At 36.3% G+C, this 17361-nt stretch overlaps 1 protein-coding gene across 2 annotated transcripts in view; it reads right to left on the bottom strand.

The window, feature by feature from the left end:
- Nucleotides 1-17361, bottom strand: part of MRPS28 (mitochondrial ribosomal protein S28) — a 112066-nt gene that overhangs the window by 74439 nt on the left and 20266 nt on the right. For both annotated transcript variants that reach the window (XM_044245406.1, XM_044245407.1), the window contains exon 2: nucleotides 13338-13519. In XM_044245406.1, coding sequence (XP_044101341.1) covers nucleotides 13338-13519 — 182 coding nt within the window. The remainder of the gene's footprint in view (nucleotides 1-13337; nucleotides 13520-17361) is intronic.

Below are 17361 nucleotides of genomic sequence, written 5' to 3'. Positions count from 1 at the left end.
CAGTACATTTAAACTGCATTCAACACACTGTAATTAAGATACTCAACAAATAGTTGCTGAAAAAATTAACAAATCACACACACACACACACACTCACCCAGGAAGTGTATTTAATCAGTATAAAGTAGTGATGAACAATAAGAAGCTATATTGTATCAGGTCTGCTTACTTATTAGCTGCTACCCTTGGGGAAATGACTTAAAATCTCTATAGCCTTTGTTTCTTCAGTGTTTTTTAAATAAAGATTCTAAAAGCATGTACCATAGAGTAATAAAAAGATTAAAGAAAATAATACATACAAAACTCAGTAATGTGCTAGCATAGAGGGCTCAACAAATGTTAGCTATTATTGTTCTTACTATTAACCACAAATTACAGAATACAAACTCCTGGGTCCCTGAGAGTTTCTACATGTTATAAAGTGCGATCTAAATTAAAACAAAATTCTACACACTAAAGTAGAACTCACACTTTCTACTGAAAATAGCTTTTAGTTCTTCTAAACTCTTATTCTTAAGTCAATAGAACTACAGCCTGAACCAATTGTAGGGAGTGCAGCCTTGACTTTTTCTCCTCTTCATCCTATTAAGATATTAACTTCAAAGCTTTTGCGGGAACACTTAATTGCTCGCATTCCTTAACAAGCAGCCACCATAGTAGTTTCCAGATTCACTTTTAACCTTTACAGTTCTGGGAAGGCATATATGGCAAACTTATTAGACATATAAATTTATACACAACCTCTGGGCTAACGCAGCTATACATACATGAATATGCTATACAAAGCAAATCAATTTTGCACATCAATCAAAATAGAATCTAATAGAACAAATCAATCCAACAGAACACTGCTATGCCATGTATCTGAGAGGGGAAAAAAGAACCTCTAATACTCTTCATTAAAAACATTTTTTTTTAATCTGAGGAATAACTGACATATATAACATTAATTTCAGGAGTACAACATAATAATTTGATATTCATATATATTGTGAAATGATACCACAGCAAGTCTAGTTAATGTCATCACCATATATAATTATGCAAGAAATTTTTTTCTTGTGATGAGAACTTTCAAGATCTACTCTTAGCAACTTTCAAATATGCAACACAGTATCATTAACTACAGTCACCACGCAATATATTGTATCTCCATGACTTATTTATAACTGGAAATTTGTACTTTTGACGTCCCATCCTCCATTTTGCCACCCCCTACCTCCTGCCTCTGGCAAACACCAATCTGTTCTCTTTATCTGTGAGTTTGGTTTTGTTGTTTTTAAGTCTAATGCTATTCAAAAGCCTGACGACATGTATGTGTTTCATGAACGTAAGACACTTCTGGGATCGTATATTGTAATTTATACATATTCTTAAGGCTTCTTACTAAGAAGTTAAATATAATAGATGTTCTTTTATCCTAAAAAAAAAAAATAAGCAGAGCTCTGTTAAGAAAATATGATAGAATGATTTTCAATCACAAATCTATTTCAAAACATTCATACTTTTTAACTGTGTACCATGTCCTCTGGAAAAAAGAAAACCACTTATTTCAAATTCTTATTTTCTCTTTTCCCCCACCACCACACCTTGAAAACTTCAGTCTTTGAAATATTCAATATCCACCCACTCTTTATTTGACCCTATATATCATACAACCTGAAATAGAAACAAAGACTGGGAAATTAGCTCATTTTTTCCACCTTAGTGTCAAACAAAAGTACAAATAATATTCAGTGCACGTGCTAGTTACCTTAGAACTGCCAATCATGCTTGTTTTGAAACTCTTCGATTTTCAGAACTGTCAATCATGTGTGTTTTGATAGAGATGCCAGTGTAGAAATAATGCTTTAAGAGACGTGATCTTCATTAACACGTTAATAAATAAATAGATTTCATTTGTAAAACTGGACTTAAGGATTTTAGAGAAATATATACAATTCTTGAAAAATCAAAATTAAAATATAACAATAAAATAAAATTTAGAGAATTTGGCTCTCTAGCCATAAATATAAGCATGGCTTAACCACAAGGATATTATATTTCAGTAAAAAGAGAAATGTTCCTTAACTGACACTAATCAGTAGTTGTATGACAATGAGTGGGAATGAGAGAATCAAAACTGACCTAAATCTGAGCATTTAAATTTTTATTTTTCAAGCATACAAAAATATCAATATAATCCATTCCCCTTCTCCACCTCCCCAATACAACCAGACTTACTATCTATCTAATCATTCATGTCTTAAATCAAACACCAAAATGTCAACCTCACTATCCATACTGAGTCACCAAGACCTGGTTCTTCTACCTCCTAAATTGCTAATGCAAGTCTCCTCTCCTGACCCTCAGACTTAATTAATGTTCTCATCACTTCTTTCCGGAAGCTTCTTTATTGGCCTAACTCATTTCATTCTTCCAATATAGGCTCCACAGCACTGCCAGAATGATCTCATTGAAACACAAACCCAGTCCATGTTTTAATGGCTCTTTATCACTTTCAGAACAAAGCCCCAATTTTCAAAAATGATATATAAATCCCTTGAAGATCTGGCTCCTGCCCATCTCCCCACTCTCTCATCCCTTCTCAACTTAAGCCAAGTAAGCCACTTGGGTTCCCAGAAAAGCCAGGCTCTCTCTCACTTAAAACTTTTCCAAGTGCAGGCACTTTTTACACTTTGTATCTCCTACTCTTCATCCTTTACAACTCAATTCAATTGCTAGTTCATCTGGGAAACCTTTTCAGACAACCTAACAGAATCACTGATCCCCTCTTTTCCAATCCTGTAGGATACAGTTTATAGAACTTACACAGTGTAATGTATATTGATTTACCTCTCTATCCCCAACTGAATCAGACTCCCTGAAAGCAGGAGTCTTTAATTTGAACATCAACAGCATTAAACAGAGGTGACACCTGACAGCTGCTAGTTAAATGCTTGCTGACTCAGTGAAAAATTGCACATGACCTAGTTTATTTAAAAATAAAATGGATAAAGAAGAGTGATATATATGGTATATTATTCAGCCATATAAAAGAATGCAATCTTGCCTTTTGCAACAACATGGATGGAGCAAAAGGGCATTATGATAAGCAAAATAAGTCAGTCAGAGAAAGATAAACACCATATGATTTTGCTCATATGTGGAATTTAAGAAACAAATGAACAGAGGAGAAAAAAAAGGGGGTGGGGGAGAGAAAGAAGCCAAGAAACAGACTCTTAATTAAGTATAGAGAATAAACTGATGGTCACCAGAGGGGAGGCAGGTGGAGGGCTGGGTGAAACAGGTGATGGGGATTAAGGAGGGCACTTGTGATAAGCTCTGGGTGATGTATGGAATTGCTAAATCACTACACTGTACACCTGAAACTAACATATCATTGTATGTTAAATATACTGGAATCAAAATAAAAACTCAATTTAAAAAACAATAAAAATAATAAAATCAAAAGCTTAATTCTTGAGAATGACAAACTGCACTACGGGTACATTTCAAGCCAATCAAACTAAGCAATGCTATAGAAGACAATACTCTGGGTTTAATAATGCTCTTAGGGAATTTACCCATTTACTTACAAATGTATCTAAGAATTGATATCAACTCAAATAGTATTTGAGGTCCAGTAATCCCATCTTATTTTCACTAATATTCCTACTGGAGGTGTTAAAGTCTCCACCACAATAAATACTCATGTTCAAGACACTCAGCACATTGACTAGTTCAACAAACACTGTCCTGAGATGTGACAAACCCTGATCAAAGGCATCAGTGGACACGCAGTCAACACAGGCAAGACCCCAACCTAGTTACAATTCACTTATCAGGAAGTTACTAATCTGGTGACATCAAGTTTCCACAGAACCCAATGAGAACTAAGCAGAGGAGTTTAGAAGCTGTCAAAACACATGTTGAAATCCATCTGCTAAAGTACATACACTTTACTTACAGAAGAGGCTGAGAGGTCATCCTCAAATACCAGCTGCTCTTATTTTAAGCACAATAAATCTGGTGATCAATTTCATGGGCATCAGAATATTAGAAGAAAATTAAAAAGTTCAAAAAAGCTAAAAATGGAGACACAGGTAAAACAGCAGAGAAAGAATAATGACATCTAAAGGCAAACACAAAAACTACAGAATTGGAGTGTTGTGTAGTTAAAGAGCAAGAGTTCTATATATTTGAATTATAATACAACACAGATATTAATGTTTATATTTATGACCTTGGTTCATCAAAAGCAAAGACCAAAAGCCAGGTTAAACTACTTTAGGTCTGACAAGGTTCAAGGAAAGTAGATGACACATTTTATAAAAAGAATCAAAGAATTAAAAATTGAGGGGTGCCTGGCTGGCTCAGTGGGTTAAGCCTCTACCTCTGGCTCAGGTCATAGTCTCAGGGTCCTGGGATTGAGTCCCGCATGGGGCTCTCTGCTCAGCAGGAAGCCTGCTAACCCCACCTCTCTCTGCCTGCCTCTCTACCTGCTTGTGATCTCTCTCTCCCTCTGTCAAATAAATAAATTTTTAAAAAAATTTTTTAAAAATTCACTTAAAAAAAAGAATTAAAAATTGAGTATTAACATGTAAAGAGTCAACTTTCTACAATTTGCAGAATAAACTTTTTTGAAATAAGCACTCCCAAATAACAACAGGCCAGGTGACTCTTAGCTCTGATCACTGTCAGACATTAACCAGCTCCTGTGACTACAGGTCTCACCGTAATTATGTTACACATGTATTCTGAAACAAAGCCTGGACCCACTATCATTAGCTTATCAGTGGTAACTCTACCCAAACATATCAGATCATGCACACCACAACCAAGAATATTATAACAGGCTACCTACAATTCTTCAACAGACCTCCCACAGAGCCTTCCCACCACATTGTCTTCAGGGTCCCTGGTATAAAAACCGGCTCATATGTGAGACCATTTTCAGAGGGTCCTATGCTACTTAGTAACTATATATTGTGGGCTGGAGAGCAGCACAGTAGAGTGAAAAGAACATTCAAGGGTGTGCTGGATACACACAGCCTCAAGTTTGAATCCCTGCCTTATTAATTACCAGTTGAGTCACTGTGGCATATTATGCTCAGAGACTCACTTTCTTCATTTGGAAAATGGAGAAAATATCCCCTACTTTCTTTTAAAATTAAAATTCAATTAGCCAACATATAAGTACATGATTAGTATCAGATGTAGAGTTCAGTAATTTATCAGTTGCGTATAACACCCAGTGCTCATCACATCACCTGTGCCCTCCCTAATGTCCATCATCTGGTTACCCTATTCCCACCCACCTCCCTTACAGCAACCCTCGGTTTGTCTCCTATAGTTAAGAGCCTCTCCTGTTTGTCTCCCTCTCTGATTTCTTCCCATTCAGTTTTCCCTCCCTTCTCCTATGATCCTCTGCGCTATTTCTTATATTCCACATATTAGTGAAACCATATGATGATTGTCTTTCTCTGACTGATTTACTTCACTCGGCATAAAACCCTCCAGTTCCATGCATGTCGATGTAAATGCTAAGATTCATCCTTTTTGATGGCTGATTAACATTCACACACACACCACATCTTTATTCATTCACCTCTTGATGGACATCTAGGCTTCCTCCATAGTTTGGCTACTGTGGACATTGCTGCCATGAACATTGGGGTGCAGGTGCCCCTTTGGATCACTACATTTGTATCTTTGGGGTAAATACCCAGTGCAATTGCAGGTCATAGAGTACCTCTATTTTTAACTTCCTGAGGAATCTCCATACTGTTTTCCAGAAAGGCCATCAGACAATACATATGGAGTGCCAATGTAGGTTTTCAAAAAACTAGTTATTATGTTTATCAGATGGGAATATGGAAAGGGAACAATCTTAGATCACACTAGGACAAATTTTGTGAACTTGTGTGCTGTGTTAATAACAGAAGAAAAAATGTCTCAAAAAAAGGGCAGGTGACAGGTAAGAGCTTTATGTTTTTAAGTCACAGTGAAGCCCTCTGACTTTAGATTGGCTCATGGAAAAGAAAGTTAAAGTGAGAACTCATTAAAAAAGCATACACATATACTGTGAAGACATTAGGTTAGCAAATAATGCAAATACTCTGATAGAGGTCCAGGCCTTCTTGCTGAGGAGAGGTCCACTCACTGGAGCTCTGCACTGATTTCTTTTTATAAGAAATACCCTTACTAAAATGTCTGGGAGTGCCAGAATCAGCCACTTTAAAGTAAAACAAGAACAGAAAGACAGTTGGAAAGCAATTCCTTCCAGACTTTTACGATTCCCCTTCCCCATCTTTATGGTTTACTTGCCCAAACTAATTCAATAGTAGTTTCTTAAAAAATACCTCTCCTTTATGAGGATCTTTCCAAAACATTAAAATTAGCCTTTCTTAAGAACAAAAATCCTTTCCATACTCATATTTTATTAATTTATGCAATAATCAAAAAATTACTTAACCATATAAATAGGTTTTGGGGGACGCCTAGGTGGCTGAGTCATTAAGCGTCTGCCTTTGGCTCAGGTCACGATCCCAGGGTCCTGAGATTGAGGTCCGCATCGGGCTCCCTGCTTCTTCCTCTCCCACTCACCCTGCTTGTGTTCCCTCTCACTGTTTCTATCTCTATCAAATAAAAAAATAAAATAAAATAAAATAGATTCAGGAACAAGCACAAGTAGCTTTAGCTAAAGATATAGTTGAATGGAAGAAGTAAAAGAACCAGATATTGTAGAGGACCACCAATTTCTAATTTTCCAGTCAATGCTGGTATCAGTCAGTGGGTTTTAGAGAAGAAAACTGTTGATTAAATTAGCAAGTCAGTTAATGCAATGATAACTACCAAAAGTTAACGCCTGAGTCATTCACTCAAATTTGTCATAATCTGATTTCTGATTTCAAGTCACAATCTGACATGAAAGAAAAACAATATAATGGTTAAAACTTTTAAGGTTGGTATTGTTAGAATTAGGCCCCATATACACCTCCAAGATCTCTGAATTTATTTATTTCTATTTTGCAACTCAGTCTAAGTGGATCACAATACTATTATTCATGCTTAAATACCATAGTTTATACTCTGATGACTGTAACTATTAATATAATGTCTTTCTAGAATTTTCTTTTAGAAGTATTTTTCAAACTTTTTTTTTTGTGGTAGAAATATACCATTTCCCACATACACATTTTTTTTTTTTAAGATTTATTTATTCACTTGAGAGAGAGAGTAGGGCAAGGGAGAGAATATCTAGCAGACTCCCTCTCAGTGGAGCAGATCTGTGGTCTGAGATCATGACCTGAGCCAAATCAAGAGTCAGACACTTAACTGAGCCACCCAGGTGCTCCCTGACTCTTTAAACAAAGTGTTCCAGAATTGTAATGTATAAAATGAAGATGGAGCCACTCTGAAAGTAGGGTCTAATTTCCCGGCTACCCCAGAAGAGTCTCTGAAACCTTTCTGCAGAACTCAAGAGCTTCTTGGGACAGAGGCTGAAAGTGTTCCTCTAAACTATCATCAGGGATGCCTGACTGGCTTAGGTGGTAGAGCATGTGACTCTTGATCTCAGGGTTGTGAGTTCAAGCCCCGTGTTGAGAATAGAGCAAGGTATAATAAAAAACAAGTATCAAAACAAAAAAGCTATAGAACTTATTAAAAGGCTATCACTTAGCTAATTAGAATATTCGGTTAACCAAAATAATTTCTGATTCTTATCAGTTGCTCTAGAGTTTGAAACACCATTAACTATATTAAAAGCAATAATGAAAGAAACAAGTGTTGTTGAGGATGTGGAGAAAAAGGAACCCTTGTGCACTGCTGGTAGGAATACAAACTATTGCAGCCACTGGAGAAGACAGTACAGAGGTTCCACAAAAAGCTGAAAATAAAACTACCCTACAATCCAGTAACTGCACTACTGGGTATTTACTCCCAAAACACACACATACAAAAAACTAATCCAAAGGGATATATGCAGCCCTGTTTACTGCAGTATTACAGCAGCCAAATTATGGAAGTAGCCCAAGTGTCCACTGATAGATAAATGGTTAAAGAAGATGTGGTATATACATACACAGTGGAATATTATTCAGCCATAAAAAAGAATGCAATCTTGTCATTTGCAACAACACTGATAGAAGTAGAGAGTATATAATGCTAAGGAAAATAAGTCACTCAGAGAAAGAGAAATAACACATGATCTGACTCATACAGAATTTAAGAAACAAATGAGCAAAAGGAAAAAAAGAGAAGAGACAAACCAAGAAAGAGATTCTTCACTATAGAAAACAAATGGATGGTTACCAGAGGGAAGGTCGGTGGGAGATGGGTGAAACAGGTGATGGGGATTAAAGTTTACACTTATCACGATGAACCCTAAGTAATATATCGAATCATTGAATCACTTTTTGTACACCTAAAACTAATATAACCCTGTATGTTAACCATACTGGAATTAAAATTTTAAACTTTTAAAAAAATCTTAAAAATAATGAAAAACTTAAAACATTTTGCCAAACTGGGTATTTTATTAAATTTGACTTATTTTTCTTTGCATTTAATTAACTGAAACTGTCCTAAAGTAGAACAGATTCAATGACACAGAAGTTAAACTGAAGAGAAAAAAATGGTTCTCAAAAGGAATTTAAAAAAGCAGGTCAGGCTGATGAATGATGAACAAATTATGTAAAATATCTGCATCCTACTTGTAGGCTCTTAAGTAAATGTACCAAAGCAAGAAGTTATGCCCTTACTCAGTCACCCCCTTAAAATCTGCTCAGAGGCAGCCTGACATCACAGAGGTGGAGAGTAAACATGTGTCCAGCCCAAAAAGCTGATCTATCTAGTCATGTAATCTAAACTTGTAGATATGAAAAGGGAATGATCAGAGACCTAGCTCGATCTCATTACTTTCTCATTTGTTATTATCATCTTTCTACCAACTATAAAGACAATACATAGATCTAAATAAAATATTTCCCACCCACAAATTTTGTCTTGGACACAGGTAGAAAGGCAAAGTAACTGAAACAGTAACTAAGCTGATTTGACACTTTTCTGTAATACTTTTTTTTTTTTTTTTAGAGGGGAAGAGTGAGGGGGAGAGGCAGAGGGAAAGGGAGAAAGAATCTAAAGCAGGCTCCATGCTTAGCATGGAGCCCGACGTGAGGCTCAGTCTCACAGCCCTGAGATCATGACCTGAGCCGAAATCAAGAATCAGACACTTAATCAACTGACCCACCCAGGTGCCTCAATACTTTCAAAGCGTGACAAGTAACTATAAGAGACCTAGGGAAGGATTTTGGAAAGAACCTAAGCATTTCTACATATAGAAATCAAGAAATTTAAAAAATATTTTGGGAAGAGTAGAAACCTTTCCATGATGAATTAAAAACTGGACAACAAAGGATTTGCTAAGATAGAGCGTTTCTCTCCAGAAAACAATGTATGCAGAGAGGGAGTTGTAGTTGTTACCTACATAGCCATTAAGGTATGTATATACACAGATAGGAAGGGAACAAAAGGAACCAAACCATTCAAGCCAAATCTTGACTGAAGTACATTAATCCCCTTAGCACATTATTAGAAATAACATTACCAGTCTGTAGGACCAGAGAGGAATAGAATTTAAGCCATGACTCTTGTTTACCATTAGAAGAATTAACAAAAATGCACTCTGAGGGTATTTCAGATTTTCAGCAGTAGAAGTAATAATCAAAGCCCTTTCCTAACTACTGTTAGATATTCCACCTGCCAGATATTTTGTCACATTATCCCTTTTTACTAATGTAATTACCAATTTTTAAAACCTATTTGTGTACTTCTTTACTATATATTCTCCGTCCCTCCAGTAGAAGTTGTTGCCCCAATTTCATGCGAACAGAGAGCTAGTCTGACTAGTTTACCAGCCCTTATGAAAGTGCCTGCCAAACTGAAGAGGTCCAGTAAACATTTGCTGAATGAGTGAATGGATGGATGAACAAATAAATCATCTCCTGCACTCTTCGTGATCCTCAGCCATAAATGTATTGATTTTGTGAGTGATTTGGGAGTTGAAGTGGGAATTTCTGCGGAGAGTGATTGGGTCCTGGGCAATCAGATGAAAGCAGGAATTGAAAGATACCTACTGTAGGTAACTAAAAAACGAAGAGATGCAAGCATTTAACTTTGCTAAATGTGTAAAAAAATTTTTAAAAGACTCTAATACAGAGACTGCTCCACAGGCTAGACAATTCACTTGAAAAATTATTATGAGCCATCCATGTCACCCCCAAAAATCTTTTGTTAAACAGATTGCTTCGCTGGCAGGAATTTATGTGGAGATGAGGGCTTCAACTATATAGTAATTTCTGTAACAGAACATGTGCTTCGGTGGTATATGTATAGTTTTCAATGAAAAATTAAGACAGTAAATATTGCAACACATTCTAGTATTTAAACACTTAAAGCTATACTGTACATAAAATAAATTCAAACCGTATTATGGTACTTACTAGAGAACTATCTAATCACAAAAACTGATACTTAAAATTCTGTGATGTAGAAAATAACGTCTGAGAATCCAATCAAAAACTCTAGTTTCTAAGGCATTTTGTAATATTATGTTCAAACATAATACATATAACATAACATAATACATATAACATAAACATATAACATATAACATAATGAAAAAAAATTGATGTTTTAGAATTTTAACAAAATGGGAAAAAACAGTCTACATAAAAGAATATCCACAAAGAAATACATACCCATGAAAGAAATATCATGAACTAAATTCTAACCACAAACATAAGGAAACACATATGCTATATTTGCAAGTTGTAATAAATCTGACTGAACTGGTGAAATGCTCATAATTCAGCAGTTATCTGTAAATTTTATTTTTTGTAAAGTTAATACTGATGTTCTGGCTGCAAGTTAGGTCAGCTTGTAAGAATAAAGATGGCCATTGCACCTGAGTATCACCCATGGGAGCATGATGAAAGCTTATCAATTGCAGGGAGATGAGAAGATTTCTTTGTATAAAATAAAACAGTACTTCGATTTTAAATATAAAAAATGACATATTTTCTATTAATAAAAAGTGATCTGCCACAGCCACTACTGACAATATCCAAGAGCTTAGGACGCCTCTCTTGAAGGATAACTTTAGGACCACCTATCTTCACACTTGCCTCCTGCAAAACCCTCATCAATAGGAATTCTTGAGTAATGTCATCATTACTTCACAGAAATCCAAATCACCAGGATTTCAAGAACAGTAATAATAGTAGCATCTGTTTATTAATGCCAGTCACCAATCTAAGTCTTTACATACATTACCTGGTTTAATTCCTTCAATGACCCATTACACAATAGAAAGGCACTATTAATATCTGCATTGACAGACTTATTCTACTTAGAAATTATTTGAGTTCTTACTATTTTTTTTAAATTTTTATTTTTTATAAACATATATTTTTATCCCCAGGGGTACAGGTCTGTGAATCACCAGGTTGAGTTCTTACTATTTTTGACTAAGCATGCATGTTATTTGATACTAAGACAAGCTATCTTGAGCCATTACCTCTCAATGTGAGGTAGCATAAGCAGCCCATTTTCTTTCCTAGGTATGACCTGGTTCATGGCACTTACCTTGCAAGACACTGTTTAGCCTGTGATTATCTGAGGTAGTGGTGTGCCAGACCCAGCGGGAGCTGACTGTGTACACATATTCCCAACTCTGTACTCAGGGCATTACACTGGTAACTTAAGATTGGCTATGGTGAGGGGTCACCTGGGTGGCTCAGTTGGTTAAGCAACTGCCTTCAGCTCAGGTCATGATCCCGGAGTCCTGGGATCGAGTCCCACATCAGGCTCCCGCTCCAAGGGAAGTCTGCTTCTCCCTCTGACCTTCCCTCTCATATTCTCTCTCTGTCTCTCTCTCTCAAATAAATAAATAAAATCTTTAAGAAAGAAAAAAAAAAGGACTGGCCACAGCGGGAGTGTTTTAGACCACAGAAATTGGCAAATCCGGGCCTTTTCTATTGGAGAACAATTATTAAATATTTATTCACATGCCACTGATCTGAGGAAATTTGTATTAAGTTTGTCAGGTCCAATTCAGATTCAGGAAGAATGAGTTTATGTCTCCGAATCATTTGAGCCCAGTTATCAACTGGACCTTTAGATACCCAGAACTCTCAGCAGAGAAGCAACACATTTTCATAACTGCTCTCTTAAATCTAGAGCAGATTCTTTCCCTATTCATCTCTACACTATGACTCATTCTTAAGCATCACAAACTTCTTAGTCACTGTAATTCATCCTAAGACACCAATGAATACTAGAGTCACCATTACTTTATGTACTATTAAGAATAAAAAACATTGGGACGCCTGGGTGGCTCAGTTGGTTAAGCAGCTGCTTTCGGCTCAGGTCATGATCCCAGCATCCTGGGATGGAGTCCCACATTGGGCTTCTTGCTCCGCAGGGAGCCTGCTTCTCCCTCTGACTCTGCCTGCCACTCTGTCTGCCTGTGCTCACTCTTGCTCTCTCTCTCTCTCTCTGACAAATAAATAAAATCTTAAAAAAAAAAAAAAGAATAAAAAACTTTGCCAATTAAAATGACATATCAACTCTAAGATGCATCCTGGTATCAAAAATACTGAAAATTTTTAAATGTGCCCAATAAAAACTGATGGGAAAAATAATTTCTATACTGCTTACCACTGTTTTCCAATCCCAGAATCTTAGTTCCACATCTCCTTTCACTCTTGATATGCTACTCCTAGATCTCCTACCTTAATGGCTTCCCCAGTGCATATTTATACTCACAAGTATCTTTATTTGTAAGTTATAAACAGAATGAATTCTGTTCTATAATAGGGAAGACTATAATTCTGAGAATAGATGCAAAATAAGAAAAGAAAATGATAAAGCATTGGAATTTGGTAGCAGGAGAGGAAAGGAGCATAAAGAAGTAGAAAGGAAGGCATCTCTGAGAAGCAGTAGACTGTGGAACAGAGAAAGAAGCAAAAAAGATTACATGTAAAATGGCCTGAGCAGTATGTATCACTATAAAGCCTATTTTAATTTTATGGCGGGGAATAGTTTATTACCAGGATGAACATCAAAATCTTCCCTAAAAGTGCTCTCGCTGCTTTGAGAAGATATGAACTTAGCCTAATGTGACTAAAATGACATGACATGAATCCCACCTAACTTCCCTAACTAACATAATGAAGAGAAATAAAACATATTTTCTGACTTTTAGCAAATCACCAATTAAAGTTCAATAATACTTTTGAGGTATCTCGACTTTTATCAACACTCTCAAAACACCTGGAAATGATTCTACTTACTCTCCATTCACTTCTGGTCTTCTACATACACAATGAAACTTGCCGCCAAAATCTATATAAAGATCATTTTCTACAATATGGAAGATTCGTCCAATTACTAGTTTATCCTTGGCAGGTCCCATCTGTGTAAGAGGAGAATGTCTCAGCATAGATGCAAAGGATTCCACATTTTTTGGAGAGCCCTAAAAAAAAAGAGGAGAGATTTATATGCATATAATTCAAAATAAAGGTATAATATGATAGATGTAATAAAATCTTACAGGGGAAACTTTTAAAAGTCAACATGCTGTATATTTATATTTTGGGGCAATACGAAAAAAATATTTAAATGGAATTTTCCTTGAAAAAAGTAGATATACTCTTCAACGTCCTCTTCCTCCCTTTCCTTTTTGAAGAGGAAACCAAGAAAAGCACTTATGAAAAATGGTGCTGATGTCATGGCTCAGAGTAGAATCTGGAATATGAGCAAAGTAAGGACTATCCTTAGATAAAACCTCCTACCATGGGGACAGAGGGGGCTCAGAGTCTGAGCATGTGAGTAGGGCATCCAAGAAGGTGATTAACTTTATTCCTAATACTGATCATCTGGGGTGGGGGGGAACACCTTCAAATTCAAGTTTAGAGGGAGTAACTAAACAGTATGGAGGTTCCTCAAAAAATGAAAAAGAGAATTACCATATGATCCATTAATCCCACTATTGGGAATTTAACCAAAGAAAATGAAAACCAATTAGAAAAGATACATGTACCCCTAAGTTTACTGTAGCATTATTTACAACAAAAGCAACCCAAGAATTCAGTGACAAATGAATGGATAAAGAAAATGTAGTATAAATATACAACAGAATATTACTCAGCTACAAAAGAAAAAAAAAAGAGAGATCTTGCCATTTTCAACAATATGGATGGAACCTAGAGCATACAATCCTACATAAAATAAGTCAGAAGAAGAAAGACAATTATCAGATGATTTCACTCTGATGTGGAATTTAGTGGTTTCACTCATATATGAAATTTAAGAAACAAAATAAACAAATGAACAAATAAAAAAAGAGACAAACAAAAAAACAGACTCCTTAATAAAGAGAACAAACTGGTGGTTGCCAGAGGGAGAAGTAGGAGAGGGAAGGAATGAGTGAAACTCATCAAGGGGATTAAGAGTACACCTATCATATGAGCATTAATGTACAGAACTGCTGACTCATATCATATACCCCAACTAATATAACACTGTATGTTAATTATACTTCAATAAAAAATAGCCCAAAAAAGGGGGTTTTTTTGGTTTAAATACAGATTAAGATAAAAGTGATTAAGGATCCTTCAATTACCAGGATGAATATGAGTTCTTGCTATATAGTATTTTTAAACAGTTTTGTTATAATTTTCTTCTTTTTCCTAATGCAAAATTTCAAAGGAAAAATAGCTTCTTGTTTTGTGCTGCTCATTTTCTAGGAGTCTTTTTACATATTGAATGTACTTGAGGTATGACTGAACCTATAATGCAGACTCCTTACTTTTTTTTTTTTTAACTTACAAATTTTTTTCCAAACACATGGTTTTTCAGAAATCCATGAGTACAGACTTATACCTTCTACTCGTCTTTAATTTGTGTGTGGTGTGGTATGTGCATTCTCTGGCTCAAACTAAGGGAACTACTAAGTTTCTGTTTGTGAGACCTAATTACAGAAGAACACTAACAATTTAATCTACCTACATCACGTATTTGGAATAAGTTTTACATCTATTATTTCAGGGAGAATTATTAAGAGTTTGATAGTATGCTTTCTTTACAAACTATAAAACCATTTTATGACTCATTTTTAAGGCATGTAGTACTCCAAGGATTACAAACTCAGATGCCAGGCTGGGTGGGGATGTGGTGAGCAGCAGAATATGCACCAGTCTCAAAGGCAGAGCCACGACAGCTCCAGCTGCAGCCGCAAATCGAGTCCAGGGCTGCCACATCTTTTGATTCTCCAAGAAAAGCCAGAAATCCATGTATGAACATAAAATTCCCAATTTTGCCATGTTTATTTTTTTTAAAAGCCTTTTAGGGATGCCTGGGTGGCTCAGTCAGTTAGGCGCCTGCCTTCAACTCAGGTCATGACCCCAGGGTCCGGGGTCCCAGCTCCTCGAGGAGCCCGCTTCTCCCTCTCCCACTGCCTGCCACTCCCCCTGCTTGTACTCTCTCTCTCCTCTCTCTGACAAATAAATAAAATATTTTTAAAAAATAAAAATTTAAAAAGTCTTTTACTTTATCAATCTGGTAAAACAAACTCTGACCCAAAGACCAAAAACTTATGACCTCTGCCTCAAGAAAAAGAAAGTCAAAAGAAAAGAAAGTCAAAACATTTGGCTGATGCCAAGTACCTCAGACGCAGGAAGGTTATGGTGACAGATTTCAGTGAGTCAAAACTCACTGGGAAGGAATCCTGAGCACCCAAGTGCTCACCTAAACCAAAAACAAATCTACATGCCAAACAAAGCTGAAAAGGTAGCAGGAATATTACGCTTTCAGCCATACTACTAGTTTTATAACTCCACAGAGTATATTAAAGATACTTAAACAAGCACCTCAAAAAAATAGCTCTTTTTGTAGGGAGCCAAGGGCAAAACAAACTCTACGCAGGCACAGGCTATGAGTTGCCCTCTAGAGGTAGCGCAAAGAGTCACACCAACCAGCAGGGACAAGAGCTGCTACTGTTAACGTTCCACTAGGAGCCACTGTCACCCATAAAGGCTCTGACCAGAGCAGCTGAAAAGAGCACTGCTCAAAGACAAAGCAAGAGTATCAGCTTCTGGGTCTCATCCTGCTTGCAGTCAAAGACGGTCTTTTCCTCTTCTTCCTATAATCCGCTTTCTCATTACCCCACTTCGGTGGTTGACAGCCCCTCCTTCCTCTCTCTCCTTCCTTTTCCTCCTCCTCGTCTTTTTCTCTCACCACCACCTTTGGAAGACTTTCAGTGGAAGCCATGGTCCAATTAAAACAGCCTTAAATGATAGGAAGAGACAGCAGTAAATCTAATAGTTAAACATTCATTGAAAATGATTTAGCCATCACTATGGCCTGTTGCTAAAATAGCATGCTCTCCTTTATAACTGTGAAGAGATATTTGAGCTAAGATAGTAATACAGTAGAAGATATTTCTTCCTAAATTTTAAAAAATAATTAAGTGTTAACAACTAATTATTTAATAAGATCTCTTCAAAATTTTTTTTTAAAAATCTGCTGTAGGGGAGCCTGGGTGACTCAGTGGGTTGGGTCTCTGCCTTCGGCTCGAGTCGTGGTCTCGGGGTCCTGGGATCGAGTCCCGCATCAGGCTCTCTGCTTGGCAGGGAGCCTGCTTCCTCCTCCTCCTGTCTCTCTCTGCCTACTTGTGATCTCTGTCAACTAAATAAACAAAATCTTTTTTAAAAAATCTGTTGTAAAATATTTACATTAGAAATTTCATAAAATTATGAATAATTATTTTTATACTGAAGCACAATCAACATATAATATGATGACATTATAAAAGTTTCAGGTATACAACATAATGATGTGTTATCCAGATACACCGTGAAATGATCACCACAGTAAGCCTGGTTAACATCCATCACCATATATACTTACAATATAATTTTTTTTCTTGTGATGAGAATTTTTAAGATCTGGTCTCTTAGAACTTTCAAATATACGACACAGTATTATTAACTATAGTCAACATGTTGCATTCCCTTGACCTATTTTATAAGTCTGTATCTTCTGACCCCATACACTCCCCACCCCCCCATCCCACCTCTGGGAACTCCTAATCTGTTCTCTGTATCTACGAGCTTTTTTTCTTATGAGCTTTGTTTTTATTTTTTGTTTGTTCAGATTCCACATGTAAGTGAGATCATACATATTTGTCTGCCTCTGTCTGACTTATTCCACTTAGCATCATGCTCTCAAGGTCCATCAATGTTGTTGCAAATGGCAAGATTTCCTTCTTTTTCATGACTGAACAATACCCATTATATATACATACATATATATGTA

Source organism: Neovison vison, chromosome 4 (genome assembly GCF_020171115.1).
Source record: "Neovison vison isolate M4711 chromosome 4, ASM_NN_V1, whole genome shotgun sequence".
Classification (NCBI taxonomy): Eukaryota; Metazoa; Chordata; class Mammalia; order Carnivora; family Mustelidae; genus Neogale; species Neogale vison.
Note: the sequence above shows the minus strand (reverse complement) of the source record. Positions and strands in the feature narration are given on the sequence as shown.